Source organism: Anticarsia gemmatalis, chromosome 17, assembly GCF_050436995.1.
Source record: "Anticarsia gemmatalis isolate Benzon Research Colony breed Stoneville strain chromosome 17, ilAntGemm2 primary, whole genome shotgun sequence".
In the NCBI taxonomy this organism is placed as follows: domain Eukaryota; kingdom Metazoa; phylum Arthropoda; class Insecta; order Lepidoptera; family Erebidae; genus Anticarsia; species Anticarsia gemmatalis.
In genome coordinates, this window is record NC_134761.1 from 4,521,712 (window position 1) to 4,547,519 (window position 25,808).

The window sequence follows — 25,808 nt, forward strand, 5'->3', positions numbered from 1 at the left end:
GCTTTTTGGGCAGTGAGTGGAAACACGAATTGTGTAATTACAGACCAATGCTTAGTACCTCTAGCCTTTAAAATACATCTGCTCCAGTATTTTGTATTTGAGCTTTTATGCAGAATTTGGAAATTAACATATGTACAACGGTTTTTTGTGTCACCGACAGACATTTTTACGAATAAATTCAAAGCTCAATAAACATTTTCGTCACAACTCAATACGAACTAGCGAACGCTAACAAAACTTTATACAACCATAGGATTTTTATAACATTGTTAAGCCAAGATTTATTGTGTCCGTTACACACTAAAATATAGTTACCACTTCCAAAAATATATTGCAAAGCAAATATATCGAGCAATAGAACGGGAATAGGGGCATTTATTTGTCGTGGATGAAACAGCCTAACTACGTCAGTGGCGCGTGAGGAGAATAAGAGGCTACATACAACCTCTTTGAGAGCAACCTTCCCTCATGACACAGTTTAATTTATACCCTCCTCCCACAATATATGGGAACAATGGCAGCTTGTTTTGTAACGCTCTTATTTATTTTGGTTACGGATTGTCGAAAATAAATTATACCATATTATAAGACTTCGAAGATATACAATTCATGGCACAGATCATTATTCTATCTTTTTCCTACTTTAAAAACTGTTCGTATTATAAAGACTCGGTGAAGTTACAAACGATGGATACAAATATAGCCAGTCACAATTAAAATAATTGTTTCTGAATCAAACGATATTTAGGAGCAGACAATCATCCGCATTGTCAGCAAGCAACCATAGAAGTGATGTGTAGCCTCGCTAAACTTTGAGTCTTATCCCACAATAAGAACATAAAACTAGATGGTAGCACGTGACTCTGTACATATTCAAGAATATTTTGCACAGAGCTCTTGTTGCCTTGAAATTCTGCTATAATTATTCCTCACGAGTAGGAGCATTTCGTACAAGAACCTCGGTGAGTGTTCGCGAAAATATAGCGCTGCCTTGAAATGTAACAGCCAATACTGGTGTTAATCCATCGTCGGTCGGCTCTGCAATATGTATGTAGCACTTGCATACTTCCAGATACGCGATCTCGGATGCAATGGAATTCTAGTTTTTAAGATTTGTTTGTTTTGTGTGTCGGTTAGAAATAAAGTAATAAAAAGCATTACAATCTCTTGCAAATCTTTTACTTTGTTTTTGAGTTTTAGTCTGTTATCAAACGGTATTTGAAAGTTCTGTTCAACGGTTTTAAGTTCTATTCTGTTCAGTATGAGATCACAGTGTGACGTGAGTTCAACACTGTCGAATTAATTTCGATCCCCTCGACTTGTGATGAGCGTATTCAATAAGGAGAATGTAATTGGTACACATAATTGGGTACTAAAGTGAAATCAATATTGTCCACGTCGACAAAAACATGAAAACAAAATCTGTTTTCTATACAAAATTCAAACAATATTTAGCAATAACTTTAACTCGGTATTTCTATACTTGTATTAACGTTCGACCGCAGTCTCGCCGGGAATGCGAATATAATGTTATTTCGGTTTTTGTACGTACCATTTAAACCACAGAAAGAGATAAATTGATGCTGGCTATAAAAATAAAGCGTTTTCAGTGAACCGTACCTGTTCAAACTAATATTTAGCGCACTCGCTGCTCGTGTCTCCGACATTTTTATTTGCACATCGATGAAATATTTAAAAGCAATAGAACGGTGTTTTTTATTCTCAAAATATACAGAATATAAAAGTCGGAACAATGGAATAAATTAATATTTGAAGTTTCATTTGTTTAGTTCAGAGTTAAAATAGATTTAGCGAAGTCCGGTTTTAGTTTGTTGATACAATTCTAGTTTTATTTGAGAATAATTTCACCATCATCGTATAGTTCGTTGCGTATCATAAATTACTACGTGCTAAAATTGTTCCGCTCACACTCATCGTATGTCAAAGGCTTGCAATAATTACGTTCAACGGATAGCCTGTTATTAAGTTTTCATTTTGTACCGTTTAGTAAATTGCAGTGAAAACATACAAATTTCCGAAGATCATTTTGCGCGTATTCAAATAAGGGAAAGGGAAACGTACATAAAAGATTTAGCCCCATAAATTGCTTCTAAGTACCTCAGGCTAGAAAGGTGAAGTGATGACAATTAACGAGAACATAAATTATGATATTAATGAAGCGAAATGTTAATGGCGATTCGAGGAGGCTTAAACTCGACATCCAATTAGAAATATATGGCTCAATAGCAAGCAATTATTTCCAAGCTTTAGGTAGAAACACAAAGGCCTATTCCCAGTAGGTACAGAGCTAAAATACGGGCAGAAACACTGACATAAAATCAATCCGGTTGGGTTGGAGTTAGTTCTAAACTTAGCCTACACTTAGGCGTTCTAAACAAGGCTCGCGGCAGGGCAATTCTTCAAAATAGCTCGCACAAGATGTCGAACTAGAATAGCGAGATGCTTGTTGACGTCATGGGTGGTGTGACGTCACGTGACCTTGGCTCTGGCCCGGGGGAGTTCCATGTCAGAACAAAGTGTATCAAATATCTCGTGATATTTGTATAATGACGCATCGTTTCTAATCCTCCGAAGAGAGGGTAACTTTTGTACGAAAATGATCGTTAATTTTGGCAACCTTCGCATTTCTTGGAAAACGCGTTAGTTATGTGAACGTGGGGCTTAATTCAGATACGAATGGATTCAGATGTAAATATTTTGTTGCTTTTTAATATTTTGTAAATGGTAAATATATTGTTAGGTAGGTACTTGTTTTCTAAACAATGTTTGTTTGTCGTATGGTTAGTGATCAACCTAGTGTCAAAGTTGTTCAACCGCCCGGAAGGCCTTTGACGTGGCTTAACGACTGTTATCTTAGTAGACAACAACCGGGACCGACTTTTAACGTGCCCTCCGAAGCACGGAGACGCCCAGTTCAAATACCACTATGCGGTCACCCATCTATGGAATGACCGCGCCAATGGTTGCTTAACCCACAGATCGTTTACCGACCGGTGAGCGCAACTGGCTATGGGCGCCTCTTCTAAAGGAGCATGTTTTTTGTTTTTGTTTTTGTTGTTCTAAACAATAAATGTATGCGATGCGATGTAGGCGAATAAGAACAACATTATTTTTATAATTATGAACATAATTTACCACTATCATTTAATTTTTAAACACATCATTTATTGTGTGCTTCCTTTGAGGACATAACTAAGTGGACACAATATGAAACAAGGCTCGCTTTTACGACTGTCCGAATAACTTACATGTATCTAATTAGGGAGTTCTCCAACATGCCCTTAGGAGTAGACCGGCGCTTTGTAGTGCTTGTTGTTAACGTACACATTTATTAATTGAACAAACAAGACTTGCTTCCTCAAACGGAAAAATATCTCCTAATAGAATTCAGGGAAGTGGATAGTGGATAAGTGGATGGCAATTGAAAATAAAGTTGTGGTTGTTTAATGAAAATGTCAGTAACCTTTGTTGATATAAAATTGTACATAACATTTTAATTCTTTACTATTTTCATATGTTGTATCACAGTATCATGGCAGTGATTATAGATTTAAGAAAGCACTCAGTATAATCCCTACTTTGCTTATTTGGCTTTATTTCACATTCAGATTTTTTCTTTGCATTAATTTCTTAAACGTCGAGTTACAAATAAGCTCCTTATAGGCTCATTACTAATTTTGAAGGGTAAAAAGCTCGTCTATCTGAAAAAGGTGCTCCATTTATCTTTATTACGTGCGAACGCAGACGGCATTCATGCAAGACGGGCAACAGACATAATCTACTTAAAAATAAATAGACTTAAATACATAACAATAAAAATAAATAAAGTATAAAGTGAAAATCAGTCTGAAAATACGTTTTCACAATTTGCTTCCCACAATAAAAAGTTAATGAAAATCGTTACAGCACACGTAAAAACATGCTCCTTCGGGTGTAATTCACCAACAGAATTATATAAAGGTGTAGGCCTCGGTCGAGTAAGAAGCAAACATCGTAACAGGGATACCAATATGCCAGTAGTGCGTGTGCGAGAGAGACGGCTAGTGTTATTTGGCAGGCAAGGTTAAGGGGACATCTTGAGGTGAGCGCTCGATCTCGGTACCACTTAGGCTGAGGTTATTTCATAACACATAGATATTACAGGGTTAGATCTGTTCCAGTTTCGCCCCGACTTTGTAATGTTGCCTATTGTGTCAACATCCTCGTGATAGAACCTTTGATGAGAACATCGTAACTGCTTTTATACTGTTCTCTCTACGGTTAATTCGAATTCATGTTGATGAACACGAGAATAAGACTTAAAAAGCGTTGCAGACATTCTTGAGATATAACGGTAAATATATTAAATTGTACAACTATCGCAGCTGTTGAAAAGCTTCAGATGATCTTAATATTTAGCAGCAGCTAGCAGCAATCCAATTCAGAACGAATTCTAGTTTAATACATCAACGTTGTTCCAAAATCCCTTTTAATCTCGTGAGAAAATTTCAGATATAAATAACCCTGAAGAAATTTATGCACGTTTTGGGTACAAATATCTTATTACAGCCTTCGGCAAAAATCAATTGATTCCGATTCAACCGTAATCGCTCCTAACAAAAAACACGAGTTCGCTTTAGAATTCATTTTCTTTAATATTCAATTAGGGTTTTTTGGGTCTCGCTCAACAGTTGGAATAGCGCGCAACTTTGCAGACAATGATAATACTCTCAACGACTATTTTGTTTTTAATTTTGTATACTTAATTAAAATAAAACTTCACTATTATTAGATAGAGATCCTAATTAGTTTTGCGAGTTAAAAGTTTTAGCATGGGTCAAAACTAATAAACGTTTATGATTAGCTTTCATTGCAAAGCCAGCTATTATTAGTGAGCAGCAAACTAAAGTTAAAATTAACATAGCTTTCCATAGTACCGGCGATCGTGTTCCTAAAATAGTCTATTTAACAAACAAGCCATCGTTTGACCAAGCATTTTTATTCAAAAAGTCCTAAATTCCAACCCAATTTGGTGTTATTTACGTAACATAATTACAATCTCCATATTCGCACGTTGTGGGGTGTGTGGTAACGTTTAATATTTGGTCCGTTTTATGAATGAATTGAATGAGGGCGGTGTAGGCCGCAATAGCTTCTAAATATTCATGGCACCGGCGAATGAAAACGATAAATTTGTAAAAGTGCACGGCCGGTCGCCGAGACCGCGCCGCGCCGGTGCAAAAGTTAACGATGTGCCAGTACTTTTACATACATGTTGATTGTAAAAAAAACAACGAAGGGCCAAATATCGACTCGAAAATTCCAAACATGTTTATTCTTTTTTCTGAAAGTATCAACATTTTAACCAAGTAGCGACCCCTATAATTATACAAAGTTTAACATAAAAGAATCTGTAATTGGAAAGAGTATAAATAGCTGCTTGAGGTAGTCGCATATTTTATTTCTCACATGCCATAATCGAACGTTGATTAAAACGTGAATTAATAAGATTGGTAAACATACCGATTTGGGGCACGCGTTCAATGAACATTCACTGATGTGTTACAAATATTGGAGGCGGTGTACACGATTCATATCACGTGCATTTGTCATTTGCAGAACATTTAGAAAATATTCCAAACGTTTAAGAGTAAAATATTCCGTAGCGAAAAAAAGGCAAAAAAAGGTGCTTGCTGTTAAATATAGTAAAGTAAAAGATGGTTGCTAATTTATATCTTTGGAAATAAATTAGGTACATACCAATATACCTAAAGACATACACATTGGTTTACCAGTTTATCCGTGAACGCGGAAAAGACATAGTTACTTTTGTATTTACTGTTTCATAATCCAATAGTCAAAGACTTCAATTCACAAATATTAACATTGTATTTTTCCGCATAAAAGTTATAACTCCTATATAAACAAAAACGTAGTCTTGTAAGTGGTGTGTAAACAAAATGTCGGTGCAGATGAATTAAGCATGTCGATGCGCGGCCGAACGTACCCATATCGTGTTTACACTGTTAACTGAATGGAAAATGAAAGCCGAATCGATGGAACAAAAGCAAATTATTGTCGAACTAAAGTGGGCAGCTATCGCTACGGAATCATTCATAAAGCTGTAAATATTATTATTCGTGTTCGGGACTGTTTTGTTGGTAAACAAATGATCGGTTTATGAAATGGGATTGCTTGAAGTTCTACTCAGTTGTAGTATATTAATAGTTTAATGAGTTTAAAACCATTCCATGCTTACAACCTGCTGTGGTGTTTCAAGTGCATACGTTAGACTATTAAAGTCCTAATCGGAGAGCTTGAATGTTTGTCTTCAAATATTTTTTTGATAGGTTTTTAACCCGACTAATGACATAATGATGTTCCGAACATACTGTGGAAGACTTCATCATTACTTTTATTTTAACCTTTACTGTTTCGCTGCTGGGCAAGGGTTTCCTCTCGAACAAGGAAGGGGTTAGACCCTGAGACACCACGCTGGCCAAGTGCGGGTTGGGTATGAGGACTTTGCATGCCCTCATAAATGTAAACATTACTATTATAAAAAAAATACAATTACGTAATCACTGCATTGTATTAAACTTGCTACCTAACGTCATGCTTACGTTAGTCGTTGCATTTCGTGACTTTTGTTATTCCGTATGTAACTTCCTTTGCATGGTTTTCTATGACGCATTGTTATGTGTTACTGGAATGACACTTTATTTTTCCACGACTTATTTAATAACTTCATCTCCGTTTTACTACAGTTAGTTATTTTGGTTTCATAGCCTAAAGAACACCAAGTAGTAGCGTATACTGAGTCCACCTCGACATGTTACATTGACCTAAGTCATCGCGTATTCCCAGTTGCCCCCTCTAACGCTGTCCCCCGGGGTGACAACTGGAAATACAAGTATGTACGTCAGGCTGGCCCGGCCCCATGGAATTTAATAATGAGATTGTTATCAATCCAATGTACCGGGGTATACTAATATATGTAACACCTTCATTTTCAATGTAACTCTTTTTAAAAGAAATTACGTGCACTTCTTAGTGGCCGGGCCAGCCTGACGTTTTCAGCCCGGCCACCTTGTTTCCCACTAATCTACAAAAAATACTGGCAATATTGCGCTACAGATGAAATGTACCCTATAATTTATGCATATGTAACACAAAATCGAATCCTAAAATGCAATAGCATACGAAATATTAGCGGTTGCAGGTGGCCGGGCTGAAATTATTTCGTTATTATAAAACAGTAAAACTGCAACACCTACCAAAAACTAATACCAGTACATAATGAGATATAGAGATATAGAATACATGTAACGCTTTCATTTTAAATTATAATACATATTTAGAAAGAATAATCACTTGAAATTATATTTCAGCCCGGCCACCTAAAAGCGGTAATATTCCCTAAAATCTTATGCCAATTTGTACAGTAAAACCTGATACAGCTATGAAATGAAAGTTACATTCGTTTCGTTTTAGTCGTATACCTTTAAGCCTTCTGTTTGACTAGATTATCAAAATCTGAGAAACTTGCCGAAGAGTGACTATCATTTATTAACTAATTTCAGGACATTTGGTTTGTTGAGTGAAACAAAATTGGTAATTGTCATATTTTTTTAATAATCATTTTTGAAATTAGTTAGACAACATTTGTACTTATATTAATTAGGTACTATAACAATTGTTAATTATAAATAATGTAAAAAAAGGTTACACATTGATAATAACACAGTTATCAAAAAATTATAGTAATATCAATATTACCTTAACATCGAACATTCATTCATTCAGAATATTAGAAGATAATTTTTGGTTAAATACTTATTATACCTTGGTAAAAAATCACAGATTTTCATAATGATTTTTACATCAACTTTGAATTTAAAGTTTTGAAAACTTTCAATTAAAATGGTATGGTTATGTTGTGAAGCCAAAAACGGAGAAAATATATATAGGTTTAGGTATTATGTATCCAACAATTATTATGTGTGATTTATACTACTTAGTTTATTAATAAAAATATCATAGTAACGCATTTTGTTTCACTCAACAAACCAAATGTCCTGAAATTAGTTAATAAATGATAGTCACTCTTCGGCAAGTTTCTCAGATTTTGATAATCTAGTCAAACAGAAGGCTTAAAGGTATACGACTAAAACGAAACGAATGTAACTTTCATTTCATAGCTGTATCAGGTTTTACTGTACAAATTGGCATAAGATTTTAGGGAATATTACCGCTTTTAGGTGGCCGGGCTGAAATAGAATTTCAAGTGATTATTCTTTCTAAATATGTATTATAATTTAAAATGAAAGCGTTACATGTATTCTATATCTCTATATCTCATTATGTACTGGTATTAGTTTTTGGTAGGTGTTGCAGTTTTACTGTTTTATATTAACGAAATAATTTCAGCCCGGCCACCTGCAACCGCTAATATTTCGTATGCTATTGCATTTTAGGATTCGATTTTGTGTTACATATGCATAAATTATAGGGTACATTTCATCTGTAGCGCAATATTGCCAGTATTTTTTGTAGATTAGTGGGAAACAAGGTGGCCGGGCTGAAAACGTCAGGCTGGCCCGGCCACTAAGAAGTGCACGTAATTTCTTTTAAAAAGAGTTACATTGAAAATGAAGGTGTTACATATATTAGTATACCCGGGTACATTGGATTGATAACAATCTCATTATTAAATTCCATGGGGCCGGGCCAGCCTGACGTACATATACAAGTAGGAAGAAAAGAAGAAAATTCCCAGTTGTCCCATCGGAGGACAGAGTGAGAGGGGACAACTGGGAATACGCAATGACTTAGGAAAGTCAACAAGGGACCGGCACTATCTATGACTCCTAGTTACTCATGTTCATTAATATATTAAATTTCATATTAGAATGTATGCCAGTCTGGAAACGTTCTAGTAGAACAGAATATGTCATGTTAGTGCAGTTTACACGGCACCTACATACAAAATGATCACTCGCCCGCTATACTACAAGTGTAAAGTAGGCACTTGAATTTCATTCGCTTAACAGGTTCAGTTGGCAAATCGCCAGGGCTTCATAATTCAATCAATACGTCAGCGTTCACTCAGAGATTTTTACTCATCTAACTTATATGGCAGTAGGAAAGTGATTAATTGGTTTTGTAGTCAGATTTTATGACATTAATTTTTTTTGTAAGTTTTTGGTTGCTAATAACACAATCGTAATGAAAACAATCAATATTTTTTTCTATTGCTCATGTCATGTTGTAGAAACCTAGATCCTTTGTAACGCTGTAAATTTTTGTTACAAATCCAGAGTAAATGCCACAAATAACAGTCAGATTGATGAATTCCGTCCTCATAATAGGAATGAAACTGCTGCCGAACTAAAGTTTGTAAATGTTGCTGGTTGCGGAACTAGTGACACCGATTGGTTTTGCGGTAACCACTCAAAATTGCAACTTAGCATGCACTGTAAAAAAAGGCTTTAAAATTCTGATGACCTATGGAATGACCCAAATGTCAAAAGCTGGCGACCGGCCAAAACATGTTATCTACCAACTATGGAGTGAAATACTAGCCGTTCCCAATTTTCACTTTTTAATTATCAACCACTTGACTTTGATGTTTGACAACCGCTGCATTCTGTTTATTATTTTTGTCATGTTGTAACACTTGACCCAGTTAACTGATCAACTTTTTCCATTGTGGCAACTGTGGTGACCTGTAAAGAGTTTTTGTTTTAATATGTTTGCATCGTTTGGATTCTGCGGACAGGTTATATGAGAGAGGTTTAATATCAAAGAGTATAATGTATTATGATTTTACCTCGGTTGAAAATCTGTGATGAAGGATTTGTAATATGATAAATTTAATGAGACATGTATCAATTCCTTTTCAGTATTAAATCATTTTATTTTAACATTCATATCGTTATTTATCTGGGTCACGTGAGATAATTAGAAAAACATGACCTAGATTAATATATTTGCTCTGGAAAAGTAAGCAAGTACATTAGAAATATACCTTCATCCAGACGAGACGATAATTAAAGTCAAAAGAGAGAATCATATAGTAAAATTATTATCTGAGATTGTGTAGTATTTTGTACATGATTTCTCCACATAAAGAAAAAGTTATACAGCACGTATGTGTCGTAAATTCGTAACACAAGATTACGATAAGCGAGATTATTATGCGATATTCGTGAAACAATTTAGAATTCGATCCTCGTATAGACACCTATCCTGAGTCTCGTATATCGTAACATTCACAAAGTAGTCTGAGGTGTGTTCGAATGAATAAAAATGCGTGGAAAAAGGAAAAATGAAACGGAATATAGAACACGAAACCCCTATTGCTTGTACCCACGATATCAAAATCCATAGGCGACTGAGCTCTATATAAATTTATTATTGCGAAAGTTCCCCTTTACCGTTGTCTTTTAAATCACTGGGTGTTGTCGAAAAATATCAGAGCTCTATTCGGAAAGATATACATTCATATAAATTGCTTTGCTTTAAACTTGAAATGTTATTTAGTGGGCGGTTTTACCCCGAAATGGGAGTATCATTAATTCTGATTAAAATAATGATGTACCTATTTGCTATTCAATTCTTAAAGTATGTTTGACATGTATTTTGAACGTAAAGGAATACTCATTAGTTTTCGTCAGTAGTTTGAGTTGTCGCTGGCACAGTTTTAATTTCAGTCCCGTTATATCTGCAGCTGCAATTTCAGATGTAATTTTAAAGTTCTCTGTGGAATACTTTTTCGTAAAGTAAGCACCTCAATAATCATAACTTATACATAACATAACGCTGTAGGATACTTTGAATGCTCGATTTAAAAACTCGTTTATTTTTCATTGATTTTTTTTTTGTGTTAGTATGACGGCCTCTGTGGCGCAGTCGGTATCCGACTGCTGATCTTGAGGTGTCGGGTTCAAATTAGCGGGTCGGAAAAGCCCCGTGTGTAAATTTTATACACATCTGCCTAAACCTTCGGACATGATATTATGTATGTTTGTATGTGTACTGTGTTATGTACAGTTTCATAAATGACACCCAAGTAAAGGTATACGATCCCATATATTTTGACAATAATAAAGGTTCATCTCATCGCTAAGCAACCGTTAATAACAATTATTTTACTAAGTATAAGCGACTATTTAGGTGAAGAAGCGCATTATTACGTAACTGGTTAGAAGACAACAATGCATAGTAAGTAAAATGGTTATCATAGCGCAACTTGTAGAGGTGACCTGAAGAAAATAGGTTAATAGTAAGTTTGAAAGCGTCGTCGCCTCCTCTGTTAGACCGATACCACTTAAAGCTAGCTTTATTATTATAAACGAGAAGCAAATAAATAGATACAGCTTTCATAACTGTCTTGCGAATACTTCAGTCGTTTTTAATCTATACTATCTATACTAATATTATAAAGCTGAAGAGTTTTTTGTTTGTTTGAACGCGCTAATCTCGGGAACTACTGGTCCGATTTGAAAAATTCTTTCAGTGTTAGATAGCCTATTAATCGAGGAAGGCTATAGGCTATATATCATCACGCTACGACCGATAGGAGCAGAGTAACAGTGAAAAATGTTACAAAAACGGGGAAAATTACGATTATTAAAATTATCTTAAGTGACGCAAGCGAAGTTGCGCGGGTCAGCTAGTATGGGAGATAAGGATTATGATGGTTATGTATCGAATTGTGAACTTTTTGAGAGTTAGGTTATCATTTTTTTTATGGGGAATGTGCTAAGGTAAATACTTATCGTATTGTTATGTCCATGTTTTTATTTTGCGTTGTTGAAATCAGATTAAACACAGTGAAAAACAAAGTCAAACGAATGAAGTGAATATAGTTATGTATCTATATTTCTTTTTATTATATCCAATATTATGTATTTGGAGTTTAAGCATAGTTTCAATACATAATTTTGTAATTAATATTTATTGTAAATATTCTTTTCTCGTAGTTGAATTATACCACTATCTGAATATGTTTTACAATAATAAATAAACATTATTCCAACAAGATTTGTATTACAAATTCACGTCTATTGAAACAGTCGTTAGTTGAAACTTAGCTACAATCTAAAACATACTAGCTTTACTTGATAGTGTTTTATAACAATTTAAAATGCAAATGACTTTCTATTGGACATTGTCTCGAGATAGGTTCTTTATTTCTGCATAAGACAATGACCGGGCCCGACTCATTTGATCGATAATGTATTTTAAAACTGAATTTGCATAAAGCAATAATTCGCACTCCCACACAGTCAAGCTAAACAGTAAAATAACACGCGACAATTTATTACCGGTGTTATAAAGTAAGTTGTGTTTTATTTCTTAAATAAATATGAAATAAGCTGAGAGATAAATGATCCAGCATCTCTTATAAATGATTCTTATAAAAGAGGTGACTTCATTTTCATTATTATCTTAGTTATAAGAGTTTTTTTAGATACTGAGGACGGCTTGTCTTAGCCAACATAAAATTGTTATAATGGTTCATTTAACTGTAAACGCAAATGTGTCTTTATAAAACAAAAGTAAACAAGTACGGAGCTACAAATATGTGCATAAGAAAAATACGTTTCAATCAGAACGTACGTTATTAAATGCAAAATATCCTTTGACAATTTTTGCAAACAGCCTTTGAGGCGGCTTGAGGCCGATCACATAAGCTCTTTACGTGTCAACTCCATAACGAACAAAACATCTCTTTTATAAAGTTATCAAAGTGTGCGGAATAAAAGAATACACTGGCTTACGTACTCGTAACTTTTACGTTTTGTCCCCTCTAACAAAACGGTGAAGTCAGGAAATTGAGTTTCGTGCCTCAAAGCCAACACTGACACTATTTGAGGTCGCATAACGACAGATTTTTTAGCTCTAAACTTTACTCTTCTGGTTGTATCAAAGAAAGTCTTGGAAGTTTTAATTAGGTTGCATAACAACATTTTTTGACAAATCCGTGCTATTATATCCAGAATCATAGCGTGATGAATGGCCTAATATAGGTTTATACGTAACCTTGATTTTGTTAGGTTTGTGTGTGTTAGATTAAATTCTACGTAAGAGATTACAAGAAACGATTACATACATAATACAAGTGGGATTATATCTCTAGTCATATAACAATCCTATAACACGAGTATATACTTCTTAGTAACAATCAAATTAATTCCATGAACAAAATCCACCGTACATTAATACGATATACAAAATCAACAATACAGAACATCGTAAGGGTTGTTCCATTGAACTTTCTCGCGTCCCTGACCTATGACTAATAGATATTGTGTCTCCGTAGTGATGTGCCATTCCAGCCATTAATCAAATCACAATACACTAGTGCCGTCAACTATTCATTAGATATGAATAGCAATATATCAAGATATATCGATGTACAGTAAGTGAAACGCTTCCTAAAACAAAGGCTGTAGAGACAGGGATTTTTGATTTTAAAATATTATGTAATATGCTACTAAAATACTATGTATGCTGTAGCGTTATTCTCTACCGTTTTCAACTAGCGACAACAGGTTAGCTATGGAGTAATCTTGTATAAAAAATTGATCAGCGCCTCCAGTGGACGCTATAGGAACTATTTTTTCAGTAAATTTAACATGTCAAACTCCAGATGTTATAAAACTCATAATACATGAAGATTCAGAAAAAATATTCGTTTTGTTTTTCGAGTTCTTTGAGTAGCATCTTTTTCAAATTTATCTATCTATCCTATCAATATTTCCAGTTTTAAAGAGGGTTTTGTTTACACATTGTATATATATAAAGCTGTAACTGTATACTGTGAATTTGCATTCAGTATACGGAAAATGGATTTCCTCTGCTTTGTTGCATTAGATTTGTGGGGGTTTAGCCGACGTTCGACGGATAAGTTCTGAGTTGCGGAGAAGTTAGATCTGAATTGTTAGATCTATTGTGGGAAATTGGACTTGTATTATTTTTGTATATGTCAAGAGAGAGAACGAGAGCTTTATGTTCAATATTATTATAAAATACATCACTTAGAGCGTTTAAAGTACAGCCAACGAAGAAAATATTTCAAGGTTTTACTTAGTAAAAATTTATCTAACATGTCTAAAGTTTTATCGCCTTTTATTCTATTTCTTTTATTATATTCTTTATTTTCAATAATTCTATATTCCAGACACAGAAGGTTTCCATACAAACATACAATGACATACGCACCAAAAATTTCGCCTTCCCGTTGTGGTAGGTTAGACAAAGAACGCCATTTAGTACGTTCCTTACAAACTTCACTTCATTCACATACATACATGCATCTTGTCATACAGGTTTTTATAACAGATTTTTATCTATCGAAACGAAAACCCAATACTTTTACCGTTAGTTGCAACCAACTGAATACTTTAGTGTGTCTATAAGTATTTTGTGTTATTTTTAGTCGTCATTTTTAAATCAGTATAATACAAAGTAAATAGGTACACAACATACGGACACACTCATGTCGTGAATACTGATTACGAGCGGAGTTATCAACGCCTCCCGTCCCCTTTACAGTTCAGCAATTACAGAGAATGACGCTACAACACACACAACGCATACTAATATCACGTACGATACGTTTTATGTATGTTTGTTTGTTCGTTACATTTTCTTATGTAAAGGAAATGTTGGTAGGTTTTCCGATTTCTGTTGAAAATAGCATCAGTTTAGATGGTAGGCTTTATTCGCCCTCTATTAGGGAGTAAGAATGTAATTGACGACAGATTGTTTCACCTCTTCTACACCTTTGGGTTAACGTTTTTAAACTATCGCGACCTTAACATAAATATTACTGTATGATTTGTGATTAAGAGAAACTGGAAAACGCTCACTGACAATAAAATTGCTTCTCATTGGTATTTGCATCAATTTTGATTGTTCCAATTAACACTGTAACAATGTTCCTAATACTAGCACGATTCTGTTCCATACAGCCTTTTTATTAAGTAACTTCAATAAAATCTTTCAACTAGATTATCACAACTGTTCCTACTGATACTAGCTACTAAGCAGTGCGTCTTTTTCTATCCCATTTACAATAAAAGGAGGAAAAGAGAGCGAATAATATAGCACCAGACAATAACTTTTCCGATTGGGAGAACCCGGTGCGCGGCGTATTAAAATTTCACGGGTCTCGGCTCTGTTCCCGCGCTACCCAATACCATTGATAGATATATCATTCAGTAGTTGCTCTGTCCACAATATTCATTCAAACGGGACGTTATTTTGCCGCGATTTCAGTACTACTTTTGTATTTTAGTAGTATTTAACTTATGTTATTCTTACATATTGTATTTGCATCCTTAGATACCATTCGTTAAGAAATATACACAGTTAAAAAATAACACACACCGTGTTTTCTTTTTGATTTTAAAGCTGTATTTCGGCTACAAAGCGTGGCTTAGAAATTGCATACATAAAACCCAGCTCTAAAACTGAATAAATGACATTAAACAAGCAAGCCAGCGCAACATACTCTGAATATAATTACGAGCCAAAACATTCGCAGCATCTACGAACATATCCGTAGCTAACATTCGCAAATTAAATCACCCAGCGGTTCCTAGTTCAAACGTATTCGTGCACTAAGTTGATTTTAACTTCATATTATTCAATTGTTAGCAAGTTTTGTCTTGTTTTGGTTTGGACCTCGGCCAGTCCATGATATTTCAAAGTTGGATCGCTTCGTCGCCTCAGACGTCCGCTCAGTAATCAATGGAGGTTCTTATGCAACCGGCAGATGTTCAAGCCCTGTAACTGTTATGAATTTTGTTAAACACTTTTTGTTCCGTCATAAATTTGAAAGTTCGGAGTTTGGGGGACAATGGCTGTTTGTGTTGTTAGAACAGCTAATTAGAGTATGTCATGTTTATAATACAATTTTATTTCCAAAATTATATTCTCGCAATATTTTGGATTTAATAAGCAGTAAATACATAATAATATACAATTGTCTTTGTTATGGAGGAGGGCGACCTCAGTGATGACGATAACAAGAATAAAAAGGGCGACAAGAGAGCCCGGGATAGTGGAGACAGCAGCGAGGATGGCTATATCACGGTTTGTAGGAGAAAGCAGAAGAAGCTGTTCAGAAGTTTTTCAGCTGAAAATAATATAAATTCATCTGAAACATTCGTGGATGCTGAGGAGAGTATGCGAGTTGGAGGCGAGTATGAAGTATCTTTGTCATCGGTACAAATTTTACCAAAGCAGATGGCTTTGGCTCGACTTATTCGTGATCAAGGTATTATGAACATCATTAAAATTAAATATAAAAGCCCATATAAAGTATTTGTCCGATTCAGTAATAAAATTCAAGCAGAAAAGCTCGCCAACTGTGAAAAATTAATTGAAAAGAAAATACGAGCTCAGTTTATTGATGAAATTAATTTGTCTTATGGTATCATTAGAGGAGTTGATCTGGATATTGATGAGAAGGAATTACTAGAAAATATTTTGGCGTCATGTGACATTCTGTCTGTAAAAAGATTGAAGAGATTGAACAGAGATCATGTATGGGTTGACAGCGAAACTTTGAGGTTATCTTTCAAGAGTATACATCCTCCCGTGTATATTTACGCATACGGGTGTAAATTTACCGTCGAGAAATATGTATTTCCAGTTACACAGTGCTCCGCGTGTTGGAAGTTTGGGCATATAAAGAAATATTGCTCGTCCAGTAAAATAGTTTGCCCCAAATGTGGCTTGGATCACGTTAACTGTGATATTGCTGTGTTTAAGTGTCCTAATTGTAAGGGATCGCACATGGCTCTCGACAAATGTTGCCCTCGATTTGTGCAAGAGAAGAAGATTCGTTTTATTATGAGTGACCAGAGCGTCACTTATAAAAAAGCTTTCGAAATGTATTTGAAAAATAAAGGTGAGAAGTCAGTACCTCAGAGTATAGTTATAAAGAAACCTATTGACTTGAGCAACGTTCTTCCAAGTGGAAATAGGACATACAGCAGTGTTGTTCAAGCAAATGTTGTGGTGCATAGTTCTTCAGATGGCCAGCAAGACATGAATTCTTCTTCCCCGATATTACCACATAAATACAGCGTCAAACGAAAAGAAAAGAGCACAAGGACAAAAAGCAGTCGGAGTGAAAATGTGGATTCGTTTGAGTCCATTCCCAGCTTTGTACAATCTGAACAATTTGAGAAAATGACTGGAGAACAACCTAGTAGTACTAAACAGAAAAAATTTGACTTACTGAATTTAATTTGGAATTTAAAGAATATTTTTATATCAGAAAAAACTGTAGACGAAAAGATTCAGTTGGCATTTAGAGTTATTTGTGACGAATGTAAATATTTTCTTAGGAGTATGTTTAACAGTGGAGATGTCGTTGGACAGTTGTTTAATCTTTTTAATGGATAAGTTAGATATTTTTCAGTAAAACTCTCAAAGTTTGAGGCCTAAATTAGTTGATTTTGAAACATTATTGTTTAGAGGCAAAAGTTTTATAATAATTTATATTTGAATTGTTTAGACATAGGAATGTTTAGTATTTTTTTAGTTTATCCAGCCACTGAGGTGAAATGTGTTTATAAATTTATATTTCGTAGTTTTAAGAAAATAACTGTGTCGATTTATTGTTTTTGTTGTGATGGGGCTGACATAAGCTCATAGAGTTAAAAGCCCTCAATAAATAAAGATTATAAAAAAAAAAAAATGTTTATAATATGCGGTAATGTTGTGTAACCGAAGTAGCTGTTTAGCATCGTTTCTTGGTTTGTATGTTGGTAACATGTAGAAAATTTTAAAGAGTAAATTAGGGTTATTATGTGGCTCAGAATGCTGTTGAATTTTGGCTCACTAATTACGTGACATGTTTATATTTACGAGTAGGTCATATATACTTCATTAAAATTATATTTGTAAGTTTTAAGTCTGTAAGCAAAATTAATAAAGAACTCCAAAATTACCCCATAATTTTCAATGATGGGCAGTATTTAGATAGTTGAAATAATTCGAATTTGATTTTGCAATGAGACGGATACGTAATCACGTAACTGTTCATATAAAACCGTCAATCGATCCCACATCCTCGGCAGAAGACGGTAACTGGCAGTAAACAAGTTTTCAAACTTGCCATGTTTGAACCCAGTTTGTCGAATAAAAAGTGGGACGAGAGATTTCTTTGTGTGAACGATTGGATTGAAGATATCGAGCCGACTGCACTTGAAAGTGCCCGATTGAGGTCTGATTTGTACCAAGTTTAGTTACGTTCAACTCAACTGTGTATTTGAAAATAGCTTCTGCCGAACACTGGCTGCTGTAGTCAACTATTCGAGAGCAAATATTTAAAAAGTTCAGCTTGTTTTAAAGCACTTCAATTTTAAATTGTTCTAGAATGGAATTTGGAGCGTGTATGCACAGTTAATCGATAGTTCTATACGAATATTGTTACTGTAAATGATTGCTGAAGATATTATAACATAAAGCTGAGTCAGAGAATCGTTCTTTTGTTAATTACTTACTTATTAAGTGAAAAATAGCACGAATAAACAACAAATGCCCCTCATAATTAGCTTACCGCGTTTAATAATACCAAATAATATATAACGCGGCTGAACGAAGTGAAGAAGCATTTTTGACAGAGCCGGGGCGTGGCAAAAATAATGAAGATAAAGGGGGTTATTATGGGGAAACGGCAGCCGCGTTCAATTTCCTTGGCACAAACTTGATTTAATAAATTAAAACAGAAAATGAGATTTGTACACAACGATAACGAATTCCATTGGAGGTGGAATATTTAAGAGTTTTGCATCTTTAAAATGTTTCTTTTGTTTGGTGTATCGGGGAAAAATATCCGGCATTGGAAGCTTGTGAATCTGGCCACGGGATCAACGGAATCAAATAAAGTCGTAGTAACACGGACCTACTCTCAGTTGCTATGGGCGCTTAAAGGAAAAACGCCTACTAGATACATCGGCGAGTAGATTTAATGAAATTTTTTGTACATTTTATTTCCTTCTGTTTGAAGTCTTTGTAATTGGAGACAATCGTTTCAAAAACCTTTGTCCAGAGCTCCTGAATAACTCAATTATGTAAATCCGTGTAAAAAATCCACAAGCTTAGTTATGAATTTTTATAACAATCCGTGTGTTTCTTGTTGAAATTAGTATAATTGGAATAAACTTTTATAATTATCATTGTGCTCTCTAGTATCTTAGTACGATTAAAATAATTGGAGCAGCTTCAACTTCTGATTATTTTAGTTTTTGAAATGAGTTTTCAGAAACTACAAACACGTACTCTATAAAATTTATTATAAAGCAGATTTCTTGCTAAATCCAGCACAAAAAAAACGAAGAAACAAAAATATATCCGTCCTTTTCTACCGCAGTCAGTTAAACACCAGTTACGCAACTATCCCCTAAGGAATTTATGAAGGTTTAAGAATGTGTATCTATCTCTACATTAGGATGTAGTCGTAATGACTGCCTATTAGTCTAAGTTACGTGCGTCTGAGTACTGTGTTTTATACTTGTTATGTTAAATGCGAGTCAAATGTGAACCATTTGTTGCTTGCTTGTTTAAGAATTATATGAATTGAAGTTTAGGGAGTAGTTGTTTAAGAATAAGTATAGGGTTAAGCGACTTAAATAACATTTTTATTTGGATAAACGGCGATTTTGAGGTTTTAAATTTAAGCAATTCTTTATCCAATTAGAAAAAAATCAGATAGCTATTAATGAGTCTTGTTAATCTAGAAGTTAATTACCTGATATGTGTAATGCGTGTTTGCGAGTAGCACCTTACCAGGGTCTTTTCCAACACTTGCTTTTTTAAAAATAAACAAAACCAACTAAATATAATACTTTCTTCTCTAAACATTATCATAGTTACATTCAACCATTTTTCTAAATTGTTTAATTCACAACAAAAACGATTTAAAGTCTGTTTAAAAACTGCCCTATCATGTAACATACCCGGGCGATCCATCCAAAACGATTTAAAGTCATAACTCATTAGAGTCATAAGTCGTTATTCGAGGCACGGCCGGGCGGCTGACAAGCAATTAATCAATTATTTCACTTCATTAGCTCAGTTAAATTTTGTCTCATCCCCCTCTCTCATGGGGTGAACAACAGATTAGCTGTTACACTGTTACATGTATTACGACCCCGCCTCTGATTCATTAAAACGTTCATATTCAAGTATTTCACGGTTCGTTTAGTTTCTAATGGATATTTCCTGTAATTTGTCATTATGTTACCTGTGCTAATATTGATGTGAACATTTGAAATTATTTTATTTAGACCGTGTTTTTGTTGTGTCATGTTAATTTTACGCTGTAGGATTTAAGAGACACTTTTTACATATTATTATGCCTCGTTGAAATGTAACGCGTTTGAGGATCTAAGGGATAAGGGGTAGTTTTCTAGGATCGTTTAAAAAGTTTATAAAGTCTTGCATTTACTGAGTATTTACATTCATACATCAAATTAACCTTTTTCTCACAGTGGTAAACAGAGACCAGAGAACACCACTTGCTGCGATCCTTACAAACTTCTCTTGCTTTATTCACATTACACCTTGTTATACAGGACCAAAATAATAATGTTAGCTTCATTTCAGTACAAATAAATAAAAAGCTATTATCATTCAAAATCAGGTAACGTAAAATATTTATAGAATTTATAATCAAAACCTTGAAAATCCAACAGAAACATTTTAATTACTTTCAAATCATTTATAATGTAAGGAACACGCGAAAAACACGTCAGTACATAAATAAAACCGTAACATGTAATATGAAGCGTGCACGGTGAATCAAAGATCGTGTTATTAAAATAATGAATTAATCTACTAATGGTCAGCGGTTGGCGTGTTGAAACTATAGCAAACAACACTGGTATCGTATTGGAATATGATTATTATGTATATTGCGATGGTTGTCAGCGGAAAATTCGTAATTATAAGTAGGTATAGCTTGAACCCGTTGCTTCGTTTACGTGAATTTCGATTTGTTCCGCATTCGACCCGCGATGTTTTGCCCCACATGAAAAAATCCGTATTTGCCCTACATTTTATTCCTGTTTTGCCCCAAATGCCATATTTATTCTTAATTTAATCTTTTATTCCTGTTTTGCCTCATTTTTCGTTCTTGATTCGCCTCGAATATTTATGAGTTCAGATTTATACTGTTTAAGTACAGACAGCCTAAAAAATCATAAATATTCATTGATATTTTATTACAGCTTTTTGCACACAAACTTATGAGCAGGTACAAAATAAGACAATAGATCGGATCGCAACCCTTTTTTTCAAGACCAGCCAAATGTGGTCAGCCAATCAGGGACATTATCAGTAAGGGTCGGGCGACACATAGCAAAATGTAGGTAATTAGAATTAGTACTCATTCGTTGTTTGTGTGTGTTCGAGTTAAAGTGCAAAGAGGTGTGTAATTCAAATTGAATTTAGTTAACGTTCATTATTTTATTTTAAGTATTAATTGAAAATAGAAGAACCTTTTCAATCTACATCCCTTACAAATCTATCGTTTATTAAATCAAAGCGGGGCGAGCCTATGCTTCTGTTCGACGGATATGAACACGTAAAAAGGAGAAATAATAAAAATGGTACTATTTCGTCGAGATGTGTAAATAGAAAATGTAAAGGTGGAGTAGTTACCATTTACAATCATGTAAATAGAATATTGCAACACAATTTTTGCAAACCTAATGTGGCAAAAAATTAGATCAAAGAAGAATTGCTTCGTTATAAACAAGAAGCTGCATCTGCAGATGGTAAACCCATCACATCAATTTATAATGAATGCTTAATAAGGATGAAAAACAGAGGTACAGATCTAGTTGAAGTTTCACCAGAATTATCGAAAATCAAAACTGGTCTCTACAATGCGAGAAACAAATCTCAAAATATTCAAAAGTCAACGTTTAAAATAGCCTCTGAGGTTCAAATATCAAAGGCTTATGAAGACTTTTTACTTTTTGACTACGGGTATAATAAAACAAGAATATTGGCATTTGCTGATCAAGAAATCAGAAAATATATACAAAATATAGAACATTATCGGAGATGGCACTTTTAAATGTACTGTTAAACCATTCAAACAGTTATATATCATTTATGGAGACCTCGGCAGCACTCGGGAGAACATACATGTTGTACCATTAATTTACATCCTATTAATGGATAAAAAAGAAGCAACATACACAATTCCTTGATATTATTGATAAATTAAACCCAGACATAACAAACTGTCGCATTAGCCATAAGGCAGTTATGTAGAATCAATTTGTGTGCCTACCATACTCTTTTCAAGTGGGGCAAAACAAGAATCAAATTTAACATGGGGCGAAAAAAGATTTTTTTGGAATGTGAGGCGAACGAGTGAGGCGAATGCGGAACAAATCTGAATTTCGTGGGAAGAAAGCAACCTAATGTCTTTTTTTGAGTCCGAGATTTACAACTACCTCTAATAATATTATATTTATTTATTTATTTTAATCTTTATATACAGAGCTGTATCAAGACGGACTTAATGCCAGGGGCACATTCTCCCTGTCTACCTTAGGGTGATGCAGAGATTGTTGTGAAGGTGTTTAAAAGAGTAAGGAGATTGGGATGAGAAAGGGTGTGCAAATAAATAATAATAGATGTAGACAATATCTATTATTATTTATTTGCACACCCTAGCAGACGGCACTGTTTGTCTCATCTTCATGCCTGAACCACTGAAGCGATTTGAATAAAACTTAGTGGTCTCTTAAGATTGAAAGTCGTGGAGACTGGGTAACAATGCAGACTATTTCATTCAGTTATTATGTAATTAGAAACTTTATTCTCAAATTGCATATAACATAGAATAAATAGTTTTTTGAATCACATACATATAATCGATATATGCAATGTGCATAAAAGCAAAATTATTATGAGCTCATCGTATATCATCGTCATCAATTTGCGAAATAAATTGAATAAATTTTACGACAGCGCTCAATTTCACGTGTGTTTCACTGAATTACGATATGAAAACAACATATGAAGTAATTAGTTAATTATAACGGACGATGTAGCATCCATTCAACTGTGATTATTACAGCTTTTATGATAAATAAGGTCCATTATTTTGTATGTAAAAAAAAACCTTTATATCCAGTATTTTAAATTGTAAGTTTTAAATCAGTTATGACTAACATCACCTCTATTATTTATAAGACTGTTTTTAAAGGATTCGCCTAAAAACTTTAATATATTTAGTGACCTTTTAAGAGATGGTAAATGATAGACTTTTACTCGGAGTCTGTTTTGTAGTCAAGAAAAGATTACATAGCCTTCCATCAAATGACCATCTTTAATATATATTAATTATTATACCTATGGTTGACATATAAACATTTAGTTCATTAGCAAAAAGAATAGGGAAGAAAAATATTCAGAATAATATCATAAGCTGTGCAAGCAATCCGTTCTAGCACAGGGATATTCCATAGCTTCGAAAAGTCAGTTCGGAGAGCTCTAGAGACAATCAGACGGGCTCCGCAGACGAATCAACAATTGCAATAAGATTTTCATTAGCTAACAAGCGGATGCTGCGCCGATCCATGTATAATTCCCTATTTCTCCTTTCATAAATAAGTAAATTCTTTGATTTTCCTTTCCTTTATCCTTTTAGGATTGACCGAGTTGGTTTGTCATGATTACAGCAGGAGACATGCGTAAATTGTTTATTTATGTTGTATTTTCGAACTTAATGAAGTATAAAATTTAATATATCTCGAGCTTTCTTCTCGGCGAGTAAATTAAGAACAAATGAGAAAAAGAAACACTAATGCCATCAAAAACATTCTGTAAAAACCTCAAGTCTCGCTGTAAAAAGTTGTGAGATCTATATAATACCAAGTCGATTAATCTATTTAGTCTCTACTTAAAGGACCTTCTGTCTTAAGTTATTACGTATGTTATTATCATGCCAATTTAAAAAAAATACCTCTAAAACAAATAGACCGACCTGGCCATCGCATGATTTGATTATTAGTATGTATCACACTACACAGCACGACGAGAAGTTAATGCTCCTAAAATGTTAATGGCGAATTTGTGTTTTCTTGCGATGACCAAGTCGATCTATTTGTTTTAAAGGTATTTTTTTTTAAATTGGCATGATAATAACATACGTAATAACTTAAGACAGAAGGTCCTTTAAGTAGAGACTAAATAGATTAATCGACTTGGTATTATATAGATCTCACAACTTTTTACAGCGAGACTTGAGGTTTTTACAGAATGTTTTTGATGGCATCTCACTTCTTTTTGTAGAGCGAATAGAGCAAACATAAGTCCAATTTGTATGGAAAGCCGTTTTTTTTTCATAATTCAACATATTTTCCTATGGAAATGTTGTTCAGTTTCATGGGCTAAACACCCTTACCCACCCTATACCCCCTCCCGTTATGTCTCATATAGTAGATACATATTTACACCTATTTATTTTATTTTCTACAGAAATAATAATTTAATTCATTAACTGCAAATGTAACCTTGTAATCTTATACATTTATATAGGATTACAAAGTTATTGTTGCAGTTAGTGTATTTAGAAAACTTGACCGAAATTAGAAAATATTGAATTTTTCCCATGATTAAGACACTAAATCCTATTTGTATTCTAAATTTTAAGCTTCTAAGTCTGCTAGAAGTACCTTAGACTTTTGATGATCGGTGAGTCAGTGAGTCAGTGAATCAGTGAGTGACAAAATTCAAAATTTTAACAAGTTGTCATTCTTAAACTACTGGTTCAAATTGACTGAAATTTTAAATATACCGTGTTTATACAATGACTGATTAGTTGCTGAAAATCCAGGCTTCTTGTTTTATCCACTACGAAATTATAGGGGTCTCAAAAATAGCCCGAATTGCTTCGAGAAAAGGATGTTACGGCCGTGCCGCTTTTTTTTTGCTCGACTTGCGGGGGCACTTCCGTGCCCCCAGATACCATGATTACCGCAAACAAATTAAACATAAATACTTTCGCCAAGTTTTACAACTCCCCTAATCTGCAACCTGGCTGTTGCTCCCTTTACAACTGTTCGCGGCGCTCCCCTTGCGTAATCTTCACCAAGCACCCCATCAAAAATCAAAAAAGCTGGCGGAAATCCTCGCCTAATCTTTCATGAAGCTATCTTTCCTTTTATTAGGTATTTTTGTGTATGAAACGGGCATACTAAGCTTGTCTTTGTTACTTCCCTTTTTATTTTCCAGCTAGTTGTGCCCCTGACTTTGCCGGGTACAATTTATGCTGCGATTTCTTTCACATTACTCCGCCCCTTTACGCCATATCGAGATGAAATATAGCCTCTAACCTTCACTGAAATATATGCGCCAATAAAAATATTTTTAAATATCATTTGTATTTGGTTCAGAAAAACAAATAAGTTTTATCTTTATGATTGCGTAAGACAAAGAATTAGAAATATTTTTGCAACAAAAATAATTTATGCAGAGTATATTTTACACATATAATATTAAGTCGTATTCTACGAATATTTATTGTTTGCGATACCTACATAGTGTCATCATTATACCATCTATTTGTTAGGAAAAAACGTTTTATTTGTAGACAATAGCACAACAATGTACAAATAAATCATGCCACAATCCCAGTAAGACCGTAAGCTGGAAATCATAATTTTGGGGGAATTTTACCGGGATGTAGTTGCATGGACAACTTAGGATATTGTCCCCAAAAACTAACACAACTTTTATTTTTTATACATCATACA

At 34.2% G+C, this 25,808-nt stretch overlaps 2 protein-coding genes across 13 annotated transcripts in view; both read left to right on the forward strand.

Annotated features, from left to right (window-relative positions):
- Positions 1–25,808, forward strand: part of Ih (hyperpolarization activated cyclic nucleotide gated potassium channel Ih) — a 257,619-nt gene that overhangs the window by 38,800 nt on the left and 193,011 nt on the right. The gene's annotated exons all lie outside the window — the stretch shown is intronic.
- On the forward strand, positions 11,626–22,100 carry LOC142980098 (uncharacterized). The gene has a single exon (XM_076125402.1). It carries the CDS (start codon positions 16,012–16,014, stop codon positions 17,428–17,430), a length of 1,419 nt encoding a protein of 472 aa, XP_075981517.1. The 5' UTR covers positions 11,626–16,011; the 3' UTR covers positions 17,431–22,100.